Source organism: Babylonia areolata, chromosome 5 (genome assembly GCF_041734735.1).
Source record: "Babylonia areolata isolate BAREFJ2019XMU chromosome 5, ASM4173473v1, whole genome shotgun sequence".
NCBI lineage: Eukaryota > Metazoa > Mollusca > Gastropoda > Neogastropoda > Buccinidae > Babylonia > Babylonia areolata.
The window spans coordinates 50,191,909-50,209,759 of NC_134880.1; the positions used below are offsets into that span (position 1 = coordinate 50,191,909).

The window sequence follows — 17,851 nt, forward strand, 5'->3', positions numbered from 1 at the left end:
TTTAGTTAATACACATTCCGTTATCATAAAAGTTCTGAGCATGGATCACAACTTGTGCATGATGATTTGTTCAAATCCTATGAGAGAGAGAGAGAAAAAAAAAATCAATGAGACATTCTATTTCTAATGTACATTATATTACGCATTTCCACCATGGTTGTATTCATATATTTTGAGTGAAATGTACATTTGTAAATAATCTTGTTTCCTTTCCTCTTTGCAGTGGTAGAGAAATGATGTAACACACTCCATTATTATGCACTTGTAGTGATGTTTCATGATACAAGCATTTAACTATACCCAGTTTTCTTTTTCATTTTGAAAGAACCATCATGTCTGTTTAAATATAGATTATGTTCATTCTGAAAGTGAAAGTGTACCATATATTCATTTTCATATATTCATTTCATCAAGTTTCTTCAAAACATGTTCACTGCGTGATTGCTTATCACATCTTTCTGTATTCATTTCATGGATATTTTAAAAAGTGAAAAATATCATTCCGTCCTCAAGTGTAAACTGATTTTATTGATTATACACCTGAACATTACTTTTGTAAGGTGAAAACAAGATGTGCATATTTTTGGTATTCATTCCATTCAATTTGATTAAAAAAACACAACAACAATTTTTTATCCGTTCCGTCCAGCATAATCTGTGATAAGAAAAGAAAACGTATTTTTTCCCCCTTTTAATTTCTGCCGGCCTGCAATTAGTTTGCTGAACTGGATTTACAACATAGTGTAAGGGAAGCAACCTAAGCTCTGTAGAAAATTAGATGGGTTGCTTCCCTTTAACCGTCCTTGCATTGGATTGTGTGCAAGAACAAATCGTTCATTTCATAATGTCTCATGGATTATGTCTGCCTATTAGAAATATATCAAAGGATTTTTGTTGCCTGTACTTATAAATTTAAGTGTCCTGTGACTTCAGTTTTGTTAATAGTTGTGGAGTTGTGCACTGTTTGTCAGTTGTCAAGATCTGCACTTGTAACAACTCACAAGAAATGTGGTCCACTAAACAACAGCCTTGGATGGGAGGAGGGGGAAGGGTAGTACAGGTAAGGGAGATGGTGCGGGGGGGTTGGGGGGGGAAGCAGGGGGATGGGGTAATTGAAGAGGGAGGAAAGAGACGAATGCAAGATGCATTTCTTCATATATATATATATATATTTTTTTTTTTTCTTCTTCTTCACATATACAGTTCTTTTCTGTGTGACCATCTGTTCTTGTCTTCACAGCAGATTTCTGCAGGTACAAGCAGTTTGTACTGGCATTATTTGGCAGAACATTTGGTTTCAGATTAATTTTTTTTCTCTTGGATTCATTCACCTCAGCCACTTGTTCAAAATCATTGTTTGTAGCTGCACACTGAGCATCTATCATCATATATTGGGAACATTGTAGAAAATAATGTAGCATTCATTGTCTTGTTTCGGGGGCGACATCTAGAGATTAGAATGGCATTCAATAAACAGTTTCTGAACTTTCAAGATATTTTGATGTGTGATGAATATGTTTGATACATTTGTGTATTTTACAATTTTTGCTTCTATGTGATTATGCTCTGAAAGAGTTTGCGAGTGTGTAATGGAACAAGTGTGTGTGTGTGTGTGTGTGTGTGTGTGTGTGTGTAAGCACATGTGCATTCATGAGCGCATGTACATGCATGAGTTTGAGTGCATGTAGTAGTGTCTGATTCTGTTTGTTGGGAGTGTTCTGTGACATATGCACATACTTTTCTGGGATGGAATCTTAATTCACCTTACAAATAAATGAAAGGTTTAATCCACCAAGACATTCTGAACAAACCAAAAATCTACACACATGGACATGTGCACAAACATGCAAAGCTTTATTTATGCACACACATGTAGTTTCCATTCTTCTTATTTACACATGTAGAAGCTTGTATGTGAATGTGTGCACAAACACATACAACACTCTTTGTCTTTCTTCGACAATACACATTGTGCACTCATCACTCAAACACACACACATACACTCCCTCTTTCTCTCTCTCCTGCATTCATGGTCACAGCTTTCACATTCACTCATTTCATGTTTTTATCTTGCCATGTAGGCAGCAGCGTAATACCCTTTTCAGTCCACAGACAATCCAGATAACTGCATGCTTTCACACACACACACACTCCCTCTCTCTCTCTTCTGCATTCATGGTCACAGCTTTCACATTCACTCATTTCATGTTTTTATCTTGCCATGAAGGCAGCAGCATGACACCCTTTTCATTCCACCAACAGTCCAGATACCTGCATGCTTTCACACACACACACCCTCCCTCCCTCTCTCTCTCCTGCATTCATGGTCACAGCTTTCACATTCACTCATGTCATGTTTTTATCTTGCCATGTAGGCAGCAGCGTAATACCCTTTCAGTCCACCAACAGTCCAGATACCTGCATGCTTTCACACACACACACACACTCCCTCCCTCTCTCTCTCTCTTCTGCATTCATGGTCACAGCTTTCACATTCACTCATTTCATGTTTTTATCTTGCCATGAAGGCAGCAGCATGACACCCTTTTCATTCCACTGACAATCCAGATACCTGCATGCTTTCACACACACACACACGCACACACACACTTAAAACTTGCACCCCAACTCCCAATCAGTCAGGGTCACGTGTCTTGATCCTCCATGGCAACGGCAGTGTCTGTGTCCACATACTTTTCCTGGATGTGCTGAACCTTCTGGTACTGGAACTCTGCCCCCACAGCACAGGACATGAGGGACTCCATGCTGCGCTCTTCCTCTTTGCCAAACACATAGCCGTTGGCTTTGTCAGCCGCGTTCTTCACACGCAGCATCATTTCTTTGTTCTGGGGGGAAAAAAAAAAGAAGCAAAATAAAAGCACTTTGTGTAAACAAAGTGAGTCTATGTAATAACCCGGCTTCGGTTGTGTGTGTGTGTGTGTGTGTGTGTGTGTGTGTCCTTGGTAAAATTTAACATTTGTCATTTTCTCTGGAAATACTTTGTCATTTTACACCAATAAAAAAGGGTGGTGCTCTCAGTGTAGCGATGCACTCTCCCTGGGGATAACAGCCCAAATTTCACACAGAGAAATCTGTTGAGACAACAAAAAAAAAATAAAATAAAAGAAAAAAAGAAAAAAAAAAAGAAAAGAAAAGAGTAATACAATACAGTACAAAAACCTATTTGCACATATGAGTGAATATGTGAACTGCAGACTCCAAAGGAAGACCAAGTCGAAGACTCACATGTACGCTGACCGCAGTGAAGCTGACCAGACTGTAATCCTCCACCAGCCCCACCAGCGCTTCGTTCAGTCGTTTGTACTTGGCAAACACCGGGTCCACCTGACACATACACTTCACATACAGCTCATGTCATGTGTGGAAATACTGATCCAAACCATACGGGGAAGATCTGTCATAGTAGTAGTAGTTGTAGCAGTTAGTTGTAAGAGTAGATACGGACAAAAGAAAACGATGAAGATTTTACTTTGTCCTGTAATTGTTTTCATAACATTGCTTGCTAGAATTCGGTCAAGGTTCCATATCCTGTATTCATTCATCAAAACTTATTAAAAAAAATGTTGAGAATATGAGGAACCATCCTGGTGATTCTTGACTGAGTCAGTAGATGGTGCTTGTTTAAGTTGAGATGACATTTCATTCCACACGCTACTATCTGTCTTACTGAAACAAAACCTTCCTGTAATAGCATTTGAATGTTGCACAATCATTTTTTCCATTGGCGTTTCTTGTGAAACTGTACTGAGGTGAAAAAAACAACAACACCCAAACTGATTGCAAGACACATCAACATAAGCATGAAAATTTTAAATGTCTTGATAAAATCACCACATATCCTTCTACCCTTAATGGAAAACAAATTCAGATGTCTTAACTCTCTCCATACGAACGGCGAAAGAGACGACGTTAACAGCGTTTCTCCCCAATTACCACCATCAAAATATTACAAGCGGAAGGCTCTTACACTGAAGAGGTGAATGTTGACAAAGAATACCACAATTCTGACGACGGAAGCTAAAGGTTGGATCATTGAGACACCTACTGGACATCCGAGGGGTCTGTGTAGAGGAGAAGAGAGGACTGGCCGTACTGAGTGAGTTAATTAATCATTATAAGTCATGTGACAACATTCTTGGGCAAGCTTTGTAGCTTTCTTTGTGCTCTTTGAACTGCAACACTTGAGGAATGGGCACCAACAGTGTTTCCATACAACAAGTGTGATCACACCAGAGCTTTTTGTAATTAAAACACTCAAGTTCAATCTGATCATACAAGATAAACTCATCTCCTGCAGAATTTGTTCCAGAAATTCTCATCAGCTAACAGCTCCTTCTCCAAGTCTTTTCAGCAAGCTTAAACCAAGGAGTGAAATTGAAATGGTTCTGGATTTAGAACTGATGTGTCCCAGGACACTGGCAGAGCATGGAATGTACCGTAAAGTTTGGTCTATAAGCCACGACTTTTTACCCCAGCTTCAACCTCTGCGGCTTATACAATGATGCGGCTTATTTGAGGATTTTAACAATCCCGGGAGTGTCACGTTCTCGTCTATTCTTAGCTGCCCTTCAACTCACCAAAATCATGATTTCTGTCCATGAATTTTTGGATGAGCTTCAGGATAGTGTGCTAACTGTTCACGTTTTATAAATCAAATCCCCACACATTAAAGCCTTCATATCAGCATTCAGTTCTACTCTAATCGACCAAGCAGACGACAGTGCAAGCGGCGAACCAGCAGTGACCTCCACTTTGCGTTCATGTTCATGAAGTGAAAGCGAGGCTGAAGTCAGTGACAAGATGGTGGAGGAAGCTGTGCTGGTTCTCTTCAACTCGGACACTGAAGATGAAGATTTCAGTGAATTCAGTGAGCAGGATGACGTTGAATAATGTGACTATCCCTAAATTATGGATCTTATTTTCATTGTGTTTATTTTTCATTTTTTTGTGGCATTAGCAGTATTTTCGCTTGCTTTTCTTTGTGTTGTTCCCACTTGTGTTTATTTCATAACCTACAGTATTGACAGCTTTTCTGTAGTATCAGTATTTGTTCCGGTACCAGAAATAAGTGCGGCTTATAAACCAGTGTGGCTTATGTATGTATGAAGTTCAATTTTTTCCAAAATTTAGTGGGTGCGGCTTATATACCAGTGTGCTCAATAGACCGAACTTTACGGAAGTCACACAGAATAGATGTAGAACAGTCCCTATAGATTCATCCATGCACTATAATGAAACACCCCAACCAAACTGAAAATACAACTTCCCTCATGTATGTGTAACAAATCATTATATAGCTTTCACACCTAAAAAGACAGTGACAGTGAATCAATTTGTATGAAGTCTTCATTCACAAGAAAAAGATTACTTAAAAAAAAAAAAAGAAGTAAGTTACCTCTCTCACTGATATCATTATTCAATATTTTGTATCTATGCAATCTGATTTATGACTGATGAAGTGAAGATTGTTGTTATTTTATTCTATCCTTTATTTTATTTTCTGTGTTTTGTTGTTTGGTTCTTAAGTCACAGCAGACAATAGAACAATGACACATGAACACACACACACACACACACACAGTGACACAAACACACACAGAGTGACACACACACACAGTGACAAACACACACAGAGTGACACATACACATACATACAGCCACATATACACACTCACAGACAAATACTAAACTACACACACACACACACTACCTCCAGACGCTCCAGAAGATAGGACAAATCAAGAACCTCCGTGTAGAAATCCACCCCAAAACTCAGCTTGCCGTACTTCTCAATCAGGTCTGCCTTGGACAGCAAGTTGAGGTGAGGCAACTCCACCTGCAACATCAGTTGTTTTCAGCCTTTTGCTTATCAATGCACCAAGACAGTCTAGGACAGTGAACTCCTAAAAACAGTGTGGCTGCCAAAATGGCATAGTAAAAAACAGTCATGCACTCCGGACGAATAGTTCTCTCCCTTGCTTTTCCCCACAGATGACCCATTTGTTAGGGTAAGGAAAAAAATCACATAAAATACAAAAATAAAGTAACTGAATGAAACTCACTGTACTTGACCCACTGACCGCTCTCCTAAGTCGTGTGAACGCCCATCCCCCCCTCCCTCTTCACTGCTCTCAGAAGCTGAGTCACTATCAGTACCTTCTTGCTGGTAACTTTCTTCACTGCAGATACTTTATTCAACATCTTCATCATCCCCGTCGATGTCAAAACCTTCAGTCTGAAGCATTTCAATCACTTCAGCAGCACTAAAAGCCGCTGTTGTGATCTAGTTTGCTCCAAAAATTACTACTTGCATCGCCTGCGATGCCATTTTCGATACGTATGCAGATTAGCTTGTCGTGTGGGGTCCTGAACTCGCTGGCTCGCTGTGGAGTGTGTCGTTACAAGAATCTCATGAAGAAACTTTCCATTCGACCCTTGACATGTTCACAATGCCCGGCATAGCTGCGATTGTTATGCTACCCCACGAGGAAAACGTGGACAAAATTTTAATTGTCGAACCCGTAAAGTGTTCCGTTGTCCGGAGTGAGTTAAAGAGCCCATGTACAAGTGACCAAGGGAAATGCAGCCCATAAGTGCATTAGCATGTGCATAACGCTTCACAAAGTCTTTATCCACTATCTGTACTGAAATGGACTATATTATCATTATTGTCAGTAAAAGGGAATAAAAAAATCATTATTTTCAGTATGATCAGTATCAAATGCAAGACGGTCTAGCTCTTCCCTATTTTCTGTGAAAACCCAATGTCCATGATCAGGTCAAATATGATTTGTGAACTTTCACCGTAAATTGTGTCAGATGTCATCTTTTATCACTTGAGATGTTCAGTTTCAGCTGTCAATGTTCTGACTGCAGAAATTAGAAAAAGATATCGGAAAGCAACACCAACCCCCCCACACCCACCACCCCCCTCCCCACACACACACACACACCCTCCCCCCTCCCCACCTGCAGCATGGTTGCCAGGGAGGTCAGCAGCACTGAGATGAACTTTCCAGGGTCACTGCAGTAGTGGGAGTCGACCAGATGCACTGCCACCAGCCGATGGTCATCCACCGTCAGCAGCTGCTGCACTATGTTGCGCACAGAGTTGTGGTGTGTGTACAGCTCCACCTGTTGATGACAGTTATGACAGACATGCACTGATGATAAAGTGAATGGATGACTGAACAAACAAGAAAAAAAAAAGTTATCTTTACAGTTATGACAGACATGCACTGATGATAAAGTGAATGGATGACTGAACAAACAAGAAAAAAAAAAGAATGTTATATTTACAGTTATGACAGACATGCACTGATGATAAAGTGAATGGATGACTGAAGAAACAAGAAAAAAAAAAGAATGTTATCTTTACAGTTATGACAGACATGCACTGATGATAAATTAATTGAATGGATACTGAAGATACGAGAAAAAAAAAAGAATGTTATCTTTACAGTTATGACAGGCATGCACTGATGATAAAGTGAATGGATGACTGAAGAAACAAGAAAAAAAAAAGAATGTTATCTTTACAGTTATGACAGACATGCACTGATGATAAAGTGAATGGATGACTGAACAAACAAGAAAAAAAAAAGAATGTTATCTTTACAGTTATGACAGACATGCACTGATGATAAAGTGAACGGATGACTGAACAAACAAGAAAAAAAAAGAATGTTATCTTTACAGTTATGACAGACATGCACTGAAGATAAAGTGAATGGATGACTGAACAAACAAGAAAAAAGAATGTTATCTTTACAGTTATGACAGACATGCACTGATGATAAAGTGAATGGATGACTGAATAAACAAGAAAAAAAAAGAATGTTATCTTTACAGTTATGAGAGACATGCACTCAAGATGAAGTGAATGGATGACTGACCAAGTTAAGGACTCTGCTCATGTGTATGAACGCAAGCAGTTGTGCATGCACTATTATATGTGTAATTGCTTTTCATTCAAACCGATGTGCTACCATATTCCATCTGTTCAGGCTGTCACCAGACTATGTATTTGACATGTACCAAACTGTCAAAGGATGGAAAGCATTTCAAGGTATTATAACAAAAAGTAAAAAGTTAATTAAGAATGCATGGTGTATATATATGTGAATGACTTTTTTTTTCTTTACCTGTAATATCACAAGAGAAGAGGTGTGTGTGTGTGTGTGTGTGTGTGTGTGTGTGTGTGTGTGTGTGAGTGGGTGGGTGGGTGAATGTGTGCACATATGTCACTTAGTGTGTGTGCCCTAGACACTGTGTAAACATGGGGCAGCATACCTGACTAATCTACAGTGTTACGCTGCTCCCTAAACAAAAGCATCCAATCATGTAACACCACCAGACATGAAAAATGTGTAGTACAACTACGAAGCAGAAACATCACAGGTTCGAACAATGGATGCACCTCTGTGAACCAACAATGCCTGAAAGGATCAATATCATAAAGCTAAAAAAAACAACCCAACAACTGATGATTTAACGACAGCTGACCTGTCCTGGAAAGTCAAAAATCAGGTATTTGTCTTTGAGGGGGGCCAACTTCACTCGCAGCCAGTCAAGGTTTTTCTCCAGGTACTCCATGCAGTAGATGAGTCCTCCGTTGGGACCGAGCTTCAGGTGAGTCATCACGTCGCTCACCGTGATCAGGTCAGCAATGTTCACATCACATCTGGCACAAATACCACATCACCCACAACATGAGGTATGCTATGGTCTTCAATACTGCAATAACATCTGTCTATGACTATCTATTTATTTATCTGTCTATCTATATATACATATAGACATGTGTGTGTGTTTGTGTGTGTGTGCATGTGTGTGTGTGTGTGTGTGTGTATGTGTGTGGGGAAAGAGAGGGAGAGAGAGACAGAGAGAGTGAGACAGAGAGAAAGAGAGAGAGAGAGAGAGAGAGAGAGAGAGAGAGAGAGAGAGAGAAAGAAAAGTAACGCTGGCTGATTCAATGATGATGACAAATGAAAAGGCATAATCAATGATAACAAAAGAAATGCAAAAATGAAAAAGTCAATGCAACAATACAAAACCACATGCACAATATATATTCCATAACTGAGTAAAAATTCTCATGACATTTTTTAAACTTTTTTTTTTCTCCATTAGGATTGCTTCTTTCACTCTTAGTCAATACAAGATACATGAAGGCATGTAGGATAGTCAGCTGTGTCAGTTAAGACCATTAGGACAGCAGAAGGGGCAACTGTTGTCCCAACTATCTGGGTAAGAGTCTGATTATACTGGAGTGCTTTGCCCAAGTTAAATCCCCACTCTCTCAGCCAAGATGGCTTTAGGAGCCAGTGCAATCTTGCCTCCGAGTTTAAGAGTCATAGTCCTCCAAAAGGACTAAGCTGATAATGAATCTGTATATCTGCAGGGTAATACAGCAAGAAACAGCTGTGGGTAAAACATCAAGATATACCTGTACGGTAAAACATCATTGGCAGGATCCAGGTTGATGACAGCTACATCGCGCCCCAGTGTTTCCAGGAACTGTGACATTCCGGCACAGTAGGTTGTCTTGCCAGAACCTGGTGGCCCAATCACCACTTGTCCAAAATGCATGTTGATTCAAGCTTTTACTTCCTGCACAGTGAATTGTGAATTGTTCTGATATTGCTCTTCCAAAATACAGATCGTTTGTACAGCACCATCCACATAAACTTTCACCACACAGACACAGGCGCAACAGCTGAGTGGTTTAAGCATTGGACTTTCAATCTGAGGGTCCCGGGTTCGAATCACGGTAACGGCGTCTGGTGGGTAAAGGGTGGAGATTTTTCCGATCTCCCAGGTCAACATATGTGCAGACCTGCCAGTGCCCAAACTCCTTCGTGTGTATACGCACGCTGAGGATCAAATACGCACGCTAAATATCCTGTAACCCATGTGAGCGTTCGGTGGGTTATGGAGACATGAAAATACCCAGAATGCATGAGCCACGACAGAGTCATCGGCAAGTCGATGTTGGTCGTGTAACGGAAAGAAGAAGACACACACGGACAGTGTGTTTAATTAAAACCATGTCAGAACTTTCACACGATGTTCACAACATAGCTAATCATAAAAAGTCATGGCAATATACATTTCCTCCCCTGTACTTTGTCGTTTCAAAGAAGGAAAATGTTGTAAACTGGACAATGACAATGAAATAGACTCTTCATTCCATCCGCTCCACTCAACCTTCTTCACGGCATTTGAGAAGATTACCATCGAAAGGAAACGAAACTAAATGAAAAGAGGGCAAGAGTACAGTGGAAAAAATGTGGTAATGTCTATATTAATCAATCGGTCTTCGTTCATAAATGTGTTACACATTTCCACACACTAACACACATGTGCGCACCCTTTTCATCACAACCTGGGAAACTCGATGTCAACTTTCGCCGGAAGTGGACATTCGTAAGGGAGATCACCGTCCTCTGCACATCACATGTAAACAAGATGGCGGCTATGTTCACAGCTACCGCTCAGTAAGTGGGCGTTTCTCCGTCCTTCTGTAATTTATCTTGCTGTCCGTGTTTTTGATAATAGAATTAGTATGCTTTTGGAAGCAATCTCTTATGAAATTTAGAAGGATCAGTGAAAAGCTGCACTCCCACTCTTGCTTCAGAATGAAATACATTGATTAAAATGATACATTTGCAGCACAAGGGCCAGGTTATTATTATTAATATTATTAGCAGTAGTAGTAGTAGGTTAGGGACAAAAACAAGCTTTGAAGCTTATAAACAGTCCCTTCTTTAATCTCATGACACATTCTGTTACAGACTTTGGTCACGGTTCGACGCTTCATTTACATTTTATTTATTCATCAAACTAAAAATAGTTGGGAATTTTGTAGAATTGTCCAGATGATTCTTGAATGAGTTAGTTGATGGTGCTTGTTTAAAATGCAATGGCAGTAGATTCCATACATTTGTAACTTGGTTACTGAAGCACAACTTTCTTGTGTTAGTATTTGAACGCTGTACAAATTTTTTTCCATCAGTATTTCTTGTGGAACTGTACTGAGGTGTAGAGAAAAACTGATCCCAAGATCCATCAACATGACCATTGAAAAGCTTATATGTCTCAATGAGATCACCACGTATCCTTCTATCCTTAAGGGAAAATAAATTCAAATAAGGTAATCGATCATTATAAGGCATGAGCTTACATTCATGTCCCTTCTTAGCCTTAATGTTGTCTTGCAAAAGACAGAGTGATGAGAATACCAAAAAGAGGAAATGAAACTGTTTATTATTGGAAATAGAGACAATACTTTTTCAGAAGCAGGGCAGGGGGATTCTCATCTGACTTCAGTAATGAATGAATGAGTGAAAGTTCATCTCTCAGTAGTGGAGTGGAGGTTGGATATGAATTCCAGCCACCTGCAGTTCTTAGTGGAAGCTGTTGGATCAGTAGTTTTAACAACTGGGAATAGTGATATTAGCTGCTAAAGGTTGGCACATTTGCAACAGATTACAGATACATATGCTATTCCTAGCAGCACTCCAGTCTATGCAGAAACAGCTCTTGTTGAACCAATCATATTCATTAAAGGTATACAGGGTATAGACTCTTGTTTTCTTCTCTTTTTTCTTTTTTCATGTTCCCCATGTGCTGGTGGTAGTTTGCATTACCTGTCAGTAAGATGTGATTGTCAATGGAGCCTAAGAATAGGAATGATTTAGTTCTTCTTTTGTTGCTATCTAAGTATCTTGTTGATTGTTGAACATGATCCAGACTGAATTCCAGTTTCAGTCAAACTCAGGGTATTCTCCCAACTCATTATGGACTCACAAGGGAATGAAAACAACTAAAAAAAAAAAAAAAAAAAAAAAAAAAAAAAAAAAAAATTGTGTTGCAGCATCAAGAAAGCTGTGGCCTTGATCAATGATCTAGACACATCAAAGTTTCCACTGCTACTGTCCCGCATTCTTCAAAAGCTTCATATTAAGGTTTGTATAAAAGTGTTCAACTCTATGTATGTGTGTGTGAGTGAGTGAGTGAGTATGTGTGTGTGTGTGTGTGTGTGTGTGTGTGTGTGTGTGTAATGCAGGCTCAAGTCAGTTATGATGCTCAGTATGAGTTGAAATTTATAATGAATTATTTTGATGCGCTAGGATGTTTGATAAAAGTTATCATAACCTGATGAGCATTGTTTTCTTAGCAGTAGATGTAAAAGAACAGATTAGTCAGGTGGTTTCATGACTTTGTTTGGAATGTGAAAATTGAGATCGCTGGATCACCATTCACTCTTGTTCTCTTTTCCAGGAAGAACGGACATTTTCTGAAGGGGAAGAGGAAAAACTTCAAGATGCACTGGGTTTGACAGGTTCTGATCTCGAGTTGATAATTGAGACTCTGGAATTTATTCTTCAACAGGTATGTTTTAGAAAAAAAAATGCTTTGACAGGGTGCCTTCCCACTTGAGATGAAGTGTGATACTGTTATCATAATGGAATTATCTTTTATCATTTGCTGTGTATGTAATTATTCCGGGCGCGGATTGGCCTGACCAGTCATCTGCGCACCCACAGAGCCCAACCCACCCACCCCCAGGATGACTAGATGGTCCTCGTCGATCCCGATGGACGAACCACACAATTATTATTATCTTCTATTGTATTCTTTAAAATGAATGATGCGCTTGAACACACACACATGCATATACACACAAACATGGACACACATTTGCTCACATATGAAAATAGGAAAATATGGATGCATACACATGTGTGAAATGAGTGATGCGCTTGAACACACACACATGTTTGTACACACGAACGTGTTGCTCACTTATGAAAATATGAAAAAATGGATGCATACACATGTGTTTGTGCATGTATGTATGTGTGCACACACACACACAGCCACACAGAAATGCACACATACACACACATACACACACAAACAAACAAAAAAACAAAACATGGTAGCACATACACATATTCCTGTATGCACATTTTTACAGACTAGCAACATATATTATAATCTGTATTGACGAATTTATAAACATTTTTTTTTGCAAATGGATAGAAATGGACACATGTATAAACATAACACACACATACTTGTTGTGTCTTGTAATGAAATGATTATGTGATCGTTCAGTCATACAGCGATATCACACAGAGCAGTTTGTGATCGTTCAGTCATACAGCGATATCACACAGAGCAGTTCGTGTTTGTGTATGACGTTTTATTATTTGGAGAGGATACTCGGCTGGGCAAAAGGCACAAAGAACAAAGGGATTTGTTACTGTTAATTAGCAAAACAAGGCTGATCAATATTGATGTACAGTTGATTACTTTCATTCCTAAGCGTAACAATACTCACATCATAGAGTTATAAAATTTCATGTATTTTTTGTGTTTCAGGCGGCTTACCATGCAGCAAAACCACAGCATCTGTCACAGCAACTGCAGCAGCTTGATCTGGAGGGAGAAAAAGTCTGTCACATTCTCCTTCTTTCCCTTCACAGTTCTTAAAAAAAGAAAACAAGTTGGAAATGTTGTATATATTAGAAAAAGACACACAAATATTTTTCCTATGAAATTAGGATTGTTTTCTCCAGTAAAGGCACATCAACATATGGAGCTGTTCTTATTATTTCTTTGTGTGCGTTTACACTAATTACAGTTACTTGTTCATCAGGGTGTATTATAATTTATTTGATTGAGTTCAAATGCAGTGACTCTGACCCTGAAGGAAACTGAAGCTGCATGAATCCCACATCTTTCCAAGAAATATGTATTTCAGTCTAATATCATCATCTTAGATGAACAGACTATATATAAATAAACGATAACGATTTAACTGGAAATATGCCCTTTACCAGTGGTAGTGTGCACTAGATGTATCCTATTCAATGTATTTATTTCATTTTATTCATTGATTAAATGCATTCTTTTTATTCAGTTCATTGTTGTTGGTTTACTATTTTGTTTTTACAAGTGGACTGTTTTAAATCCATGTCTATTTTTACTTAACACTTCTGTTTATTTTTTACAACTGGACTATTTTAAATCCATGTCTAATTTTGTTGCTGTTGCAGATCAGACCCATCGTGGAGGCGTGGTCATCAAGTGCCAGGGAAACCATTGGCAAACTACGACAGCGCACAGTCCATCCCAAACAGGTTCAGAGATTTGCTTCTTCATATGATGATTTCTTTATATGATGATTTCTCATTCTGCCTCATGCTGTGAAAAAAGAGATTGATGGAGCCACAGCTTTTCTTTAATGACTGTGGCCTGTAACTCACAAAAATGTACACTTGTCTTCATGATTTGGTTTGTTCATGTGTCACGGTTTTCCCTCTGCCATTTAGACAGCTGCACATTCTCCATTTTTGTGCCTGCACAGTTGCACAACCTCTTTGGCAGACTTTCGATAAAAAACAAATCACCTCTTGATTGTGTTACGGAAGAAGTTTGTCAACTACAGTCTAGGCTTGCTGCTAATGAATTTATTTATTTATCATTTATTTATCATTGTTGGTAGTAGCCCAACCAACAAACAGGGTCCTATACCAGGGCTGTGCCGTTCAGATATTATTCTGCAAACAGATGGGTCAGCATTGTGGTATGTGTCTGCTTGACTATTGATGCCTCATTTTGTTTAATGTAGCAAAAAAAAAAAAAGTTCTAAAAATGTTGTGTGGAACTGTTTCTTGTTTTGTTGCCACAGTTGGAGGAGGTGAACTGGAGACTGAACTTACAGCTGGCTCAGTCCTCCCGGTCCAAAATGAAGGAGCCCAACGCCATGTTTGAATTTGGTGTCCGTGACGAAAATTCTGGGGTGTGTGTTGAGGCTTTGGTGAGGGTAGCTGGGCTAGAAGCTTGTTTTTGGTTTGATTGGTGATGATGATGATGGTGGAGATGATTGTGTGCATGTGTGTGTGTGTGTGTGTGTGTGTGTGTGTGTGTGAGAGAGAGAGAGAGAGAGAGAGGTGGGTTTGCAAAAACTGACCAGAAGAATAGCAATTGTACAAAATTCTTGGTCCATTGAATCGGTAAAGTTATCACTTTAGAGTTCACCTGAGCTGTGATGAAACAGTCACCAGACTGCCCCCCAACTCCTGCCCCCCCAACCGCCTCAAACCTCTCCAATAATCTTAATTTTTTTGTTTTTGACAGGAAAAGGATAAGATAAGAATGGAGTTCACCCATGATGAACTGTATGGATTTTATAATCAGGTCAGTTTTCTGCTCGTTGTTTTCTGTCTCTGTATCAAATCGTCCATAGTTTTTCTTGATGTGCTTGATAACTGTATCCGTTTCTTTCCTGATCATTTCAGTGTGTGTGTGTGTGTGTATGTGTGTGAATTGTCTGCTTCTGCTTCTGTCTCTGTGTCTTTGTAGGTGTGTCTGTATGCATGTGTGTGTGTGTGTGTTTGTGTGTGTGTGTGCTCGCGCATGTGTGTGTGTATGCATGTTTGTGGGTGTGTGTCTGATGTTTGTGTTTCTTGAACAAAAACTATCAAAGCACAGCAAAGCATAATTTTGATTGGACATTTATAGTTAAAGAAATAACGTTTCATGGCAATGAATGAACAATGATAAAAAAAATACAGGACAAAATCAAATATTAAAAAAACAGAAACAAACTAAATCTCAAAACCCTTGCTGTTTACTTTTTTTGTCTTCTGATCCCATTTTGTAAAATGTTAGTGTTAAACATTCATCTAATACTGTTTCTTCCATGTGAATATTACTGGTTTGATACAAAATCACAATTCCATTTCCATAAAAATTAATGTATGCACACACACACACACACACACACATACACATACATGCACAAACATACACACATACACACACACACACACACACACACACACACACACACACCATGCATGCACACACCTTACTGTGAACAGGATTTCATTTGGCAGTCTCTGCACTTACAGTTACCCAGACATCATGAGCCAATGACTTTTCTCTCTCTCTCTCTCTCTCTCTCTCTCTCTCTCTGCTTTATTTTCCAGTTGGAAACGATTCAGAAGCAGCTGGATTCACTGAGCTGAAACAGTGCACTGTATACCAGCCAGCCAGCCAGCAAAGGGAGAGAGAGTTTCAATTTGTATCTTCCTTTGTCCAGAACAGATTTACTGTCTGCATGACATTGTTTTCGATGGGAGAGAACCTGGTTATCTTTGCTGTCTTGTGTACAAGCTTGATGAAGTGTTATTTGTGAAGACAAAAGCCAGTGTGAATGTGTGAGAGTGTGTGTGTGTGTGTGTGCTAGTGTGAATGTGTGAGTGCGTGTGAGTATGTATGTATGTGTGTGTGTGTGCGCGTGTGTGTGTTCTTTTCATTGGTTTACTTGGTGTGCATACACACATTTCACATGCATAGAAGGAGGTTAATGTGTGAGTGTGTGTGTGTGTGTGTGTGCTCATGGTCAATTGTATACATATGCTACTTTACATTAATTTTTCTAATGTTCTGCTGTGTATCGCAGTGCATTTCCAGTTTTAGATTTGACAGGTATTCTAAAGAATATATGAAACAGACTTTGTAACTGTATGTTTGTGAAAGTAAGTATTGTTCTGAGGTGTATGCTTCTGATGTTTGGTGTGACTGTTATAACTAGGAAAACTACTTTGAATGTATTTGGAAGATGTGTGCAGGATATGTGCAATGGTTTTTGTTGTTAATCAGATGCATGGATTTTATGATAAAGTAAGTGTGAAATTAAAACAGATGATTTAGGTTCAGTGATGAAGTTATTTTTGTGACATTGGACGAGATATGATGTGATGAAAGAAGTGACTGTCATGCACATTTGTGAACAGCATGCAAAAAGCATACACTTTGCAAACAATTTTTAGAATCATGCATTGACAGACTCTCCCTGTCTCTGTCTGTCGGTCTGTCTGTCTCTCTCTCTCTCACAGCTACTCAGATGAAGATTTTTTCTTGCTCTCTCTCTCTCTCTCTCTCTCTCTCTCTCTCTCACAGCTACTCAGACGAAGATTTTGCTTGCTTGCTCTCTCTCTCTCTCTCTCTCTCTCTCTCTCTCTCTCTCTCTCACACAGCTACTTAGATGAAGATTTTTGCTTGCTCTCTCTCTCTCTTTTTCTCGCTCTCTCTCTCACAGCTACTTAGATGAAGACTCTCTCTCTCTCTCTCTCTCTCTCTCTCTCTCATACATACCAATTAGAGAAGGCACAAAACTCAGAAGCATATTGAAGGCAGTTAGTGACCCCATGAGGACTCTAGGTGCCAGTTGCATTGCTTGGTTCTAACCTTTTGACAGTTACATGTGAATAAATACCTACGTTGACCGAACTACGCCACTGGTCAGTTCCATTCTACACACTTTTTTTTTTTTTTTTTTTTTTGCTGCCCCGTCATCTGCACCGTTTCAGTGGCATTACTCCCACGCCACTCATTCAGATTCCCCCATACACGGCCACACCCGGGTTTGTCCGTCGCAGTTCCAGCGTCGGCAGTCCACAGGGAACAATCGATGTTAGGTCGCCAGGAGGCCACACACCAGAGGAGACCCTGCACTGCTGCTGAGTCACTTCGGTGGTGTTCAGTGGTGCCTGTTCTGTTTTAACGTACTTAGGACACCACCTACTAAGCCCCCTACTAACGACAATAATGGCTTAGTCGCGGAGCCCATTCTACACGCACTTAGTAGCAGGTTACCACCATGCTAGTCTCTTCCGTCCGAGCAGTGCAGCTGGCTCCAGGAACATACACTTTCCCTCCTGGCCGCAATTGCTGGCTCTCTGGGCCTGACCAGTGCGCTTAGTTTATTCATAGGTCAGACATCTGTTCCCCAACATTTAATATTAT

The 17,851-nt window shown here is 39.6% G+C and overlaps 2 protein-coding genes across 4 annotated transcripts; one reads left to right on the top strand and one right to left on the bottom strand.

Annotated features, from left to right (window-relative positions):
• Nucleotides 1–1,845: 1,845 nt before the first annotated feature.
• On the bottom strand, nucleotides 1,846–10,444 carry LOC143282141 (GPN-loop GTPase 2-like). Of its 3 annotated transcripts, none has more exons than XM_076587677.1 (7): nucleotides 10,395–10,444; nucleotides 9,471–9,634; nucleotides 8,528–8,705; nucleotides 6,992–7,156; nucleotides 5,733–5,858; nucleotides 3,248–3,346; nucleotides 1,846–2,847 (listed from the first exon to the last, which is right to left on the bottom strand). In XM_076587677.1, the coding sequence occupies exons 2-7, from the start codon at nucleotides 9,611–9,613 to the stop codon at nucleotides 2,647–2,649; spliced, it is 912 nt and encodes a 303-aa protein (XP_076443792.1). In that variant the 5' UTR covers nucleotides 9,614–9,634; nucleotides 10,395–10,444; the 3' UTR covers nucleotides 1,846–2,646. The 3 variants fall into 3 exon arrangements, with proteins under 3 accessions (XP_076443792.1, XP_076443795.1, XP_076443794.1); XM_076587680.1 differs by having other exon boundaries at nucleotides 10,410–10,427; XM_076587679.1 differs by lacking the exon at nucleotides 10,395–10,444 and adding an exon at nucleotides 10,259–10,279.
• Nucleotides 10,445–10,463: 19 nt separating this feature from the next.
• LOC143282142 (COMM domain-containing protein 10-like) lies at nucleotides 10,464–16,761 on the top strand. Its single transcript, XM_076587681.1, has 8 exons — nucleotides 10,464–10,521; nucleotides 11,901–11,991; nucleotides 12,308–12,418; nucleotides 13,415–13,486; nucleotides 14,092–14,175; nucleotides 14,727–14,837; nucleotides 15,176–15,235; nucleotides 16,030–16,761. The coding sequence occupies exons 1-8, from the start codon at nucleotides 10,493–10,495 to the stop codon at nucleotides 16,066–16,068; spliced, it is 597 nt and encodes a 198-aa protein (XP_076443796.1). The 5' UTR covers nucleotides 10,464–10,492; the 3' UTR covers nucleotides 16,069–16,761.
• The last annotated feature ends 1,090 nt before the right edge of the window (nucleotides 16,762–17,851 follow it).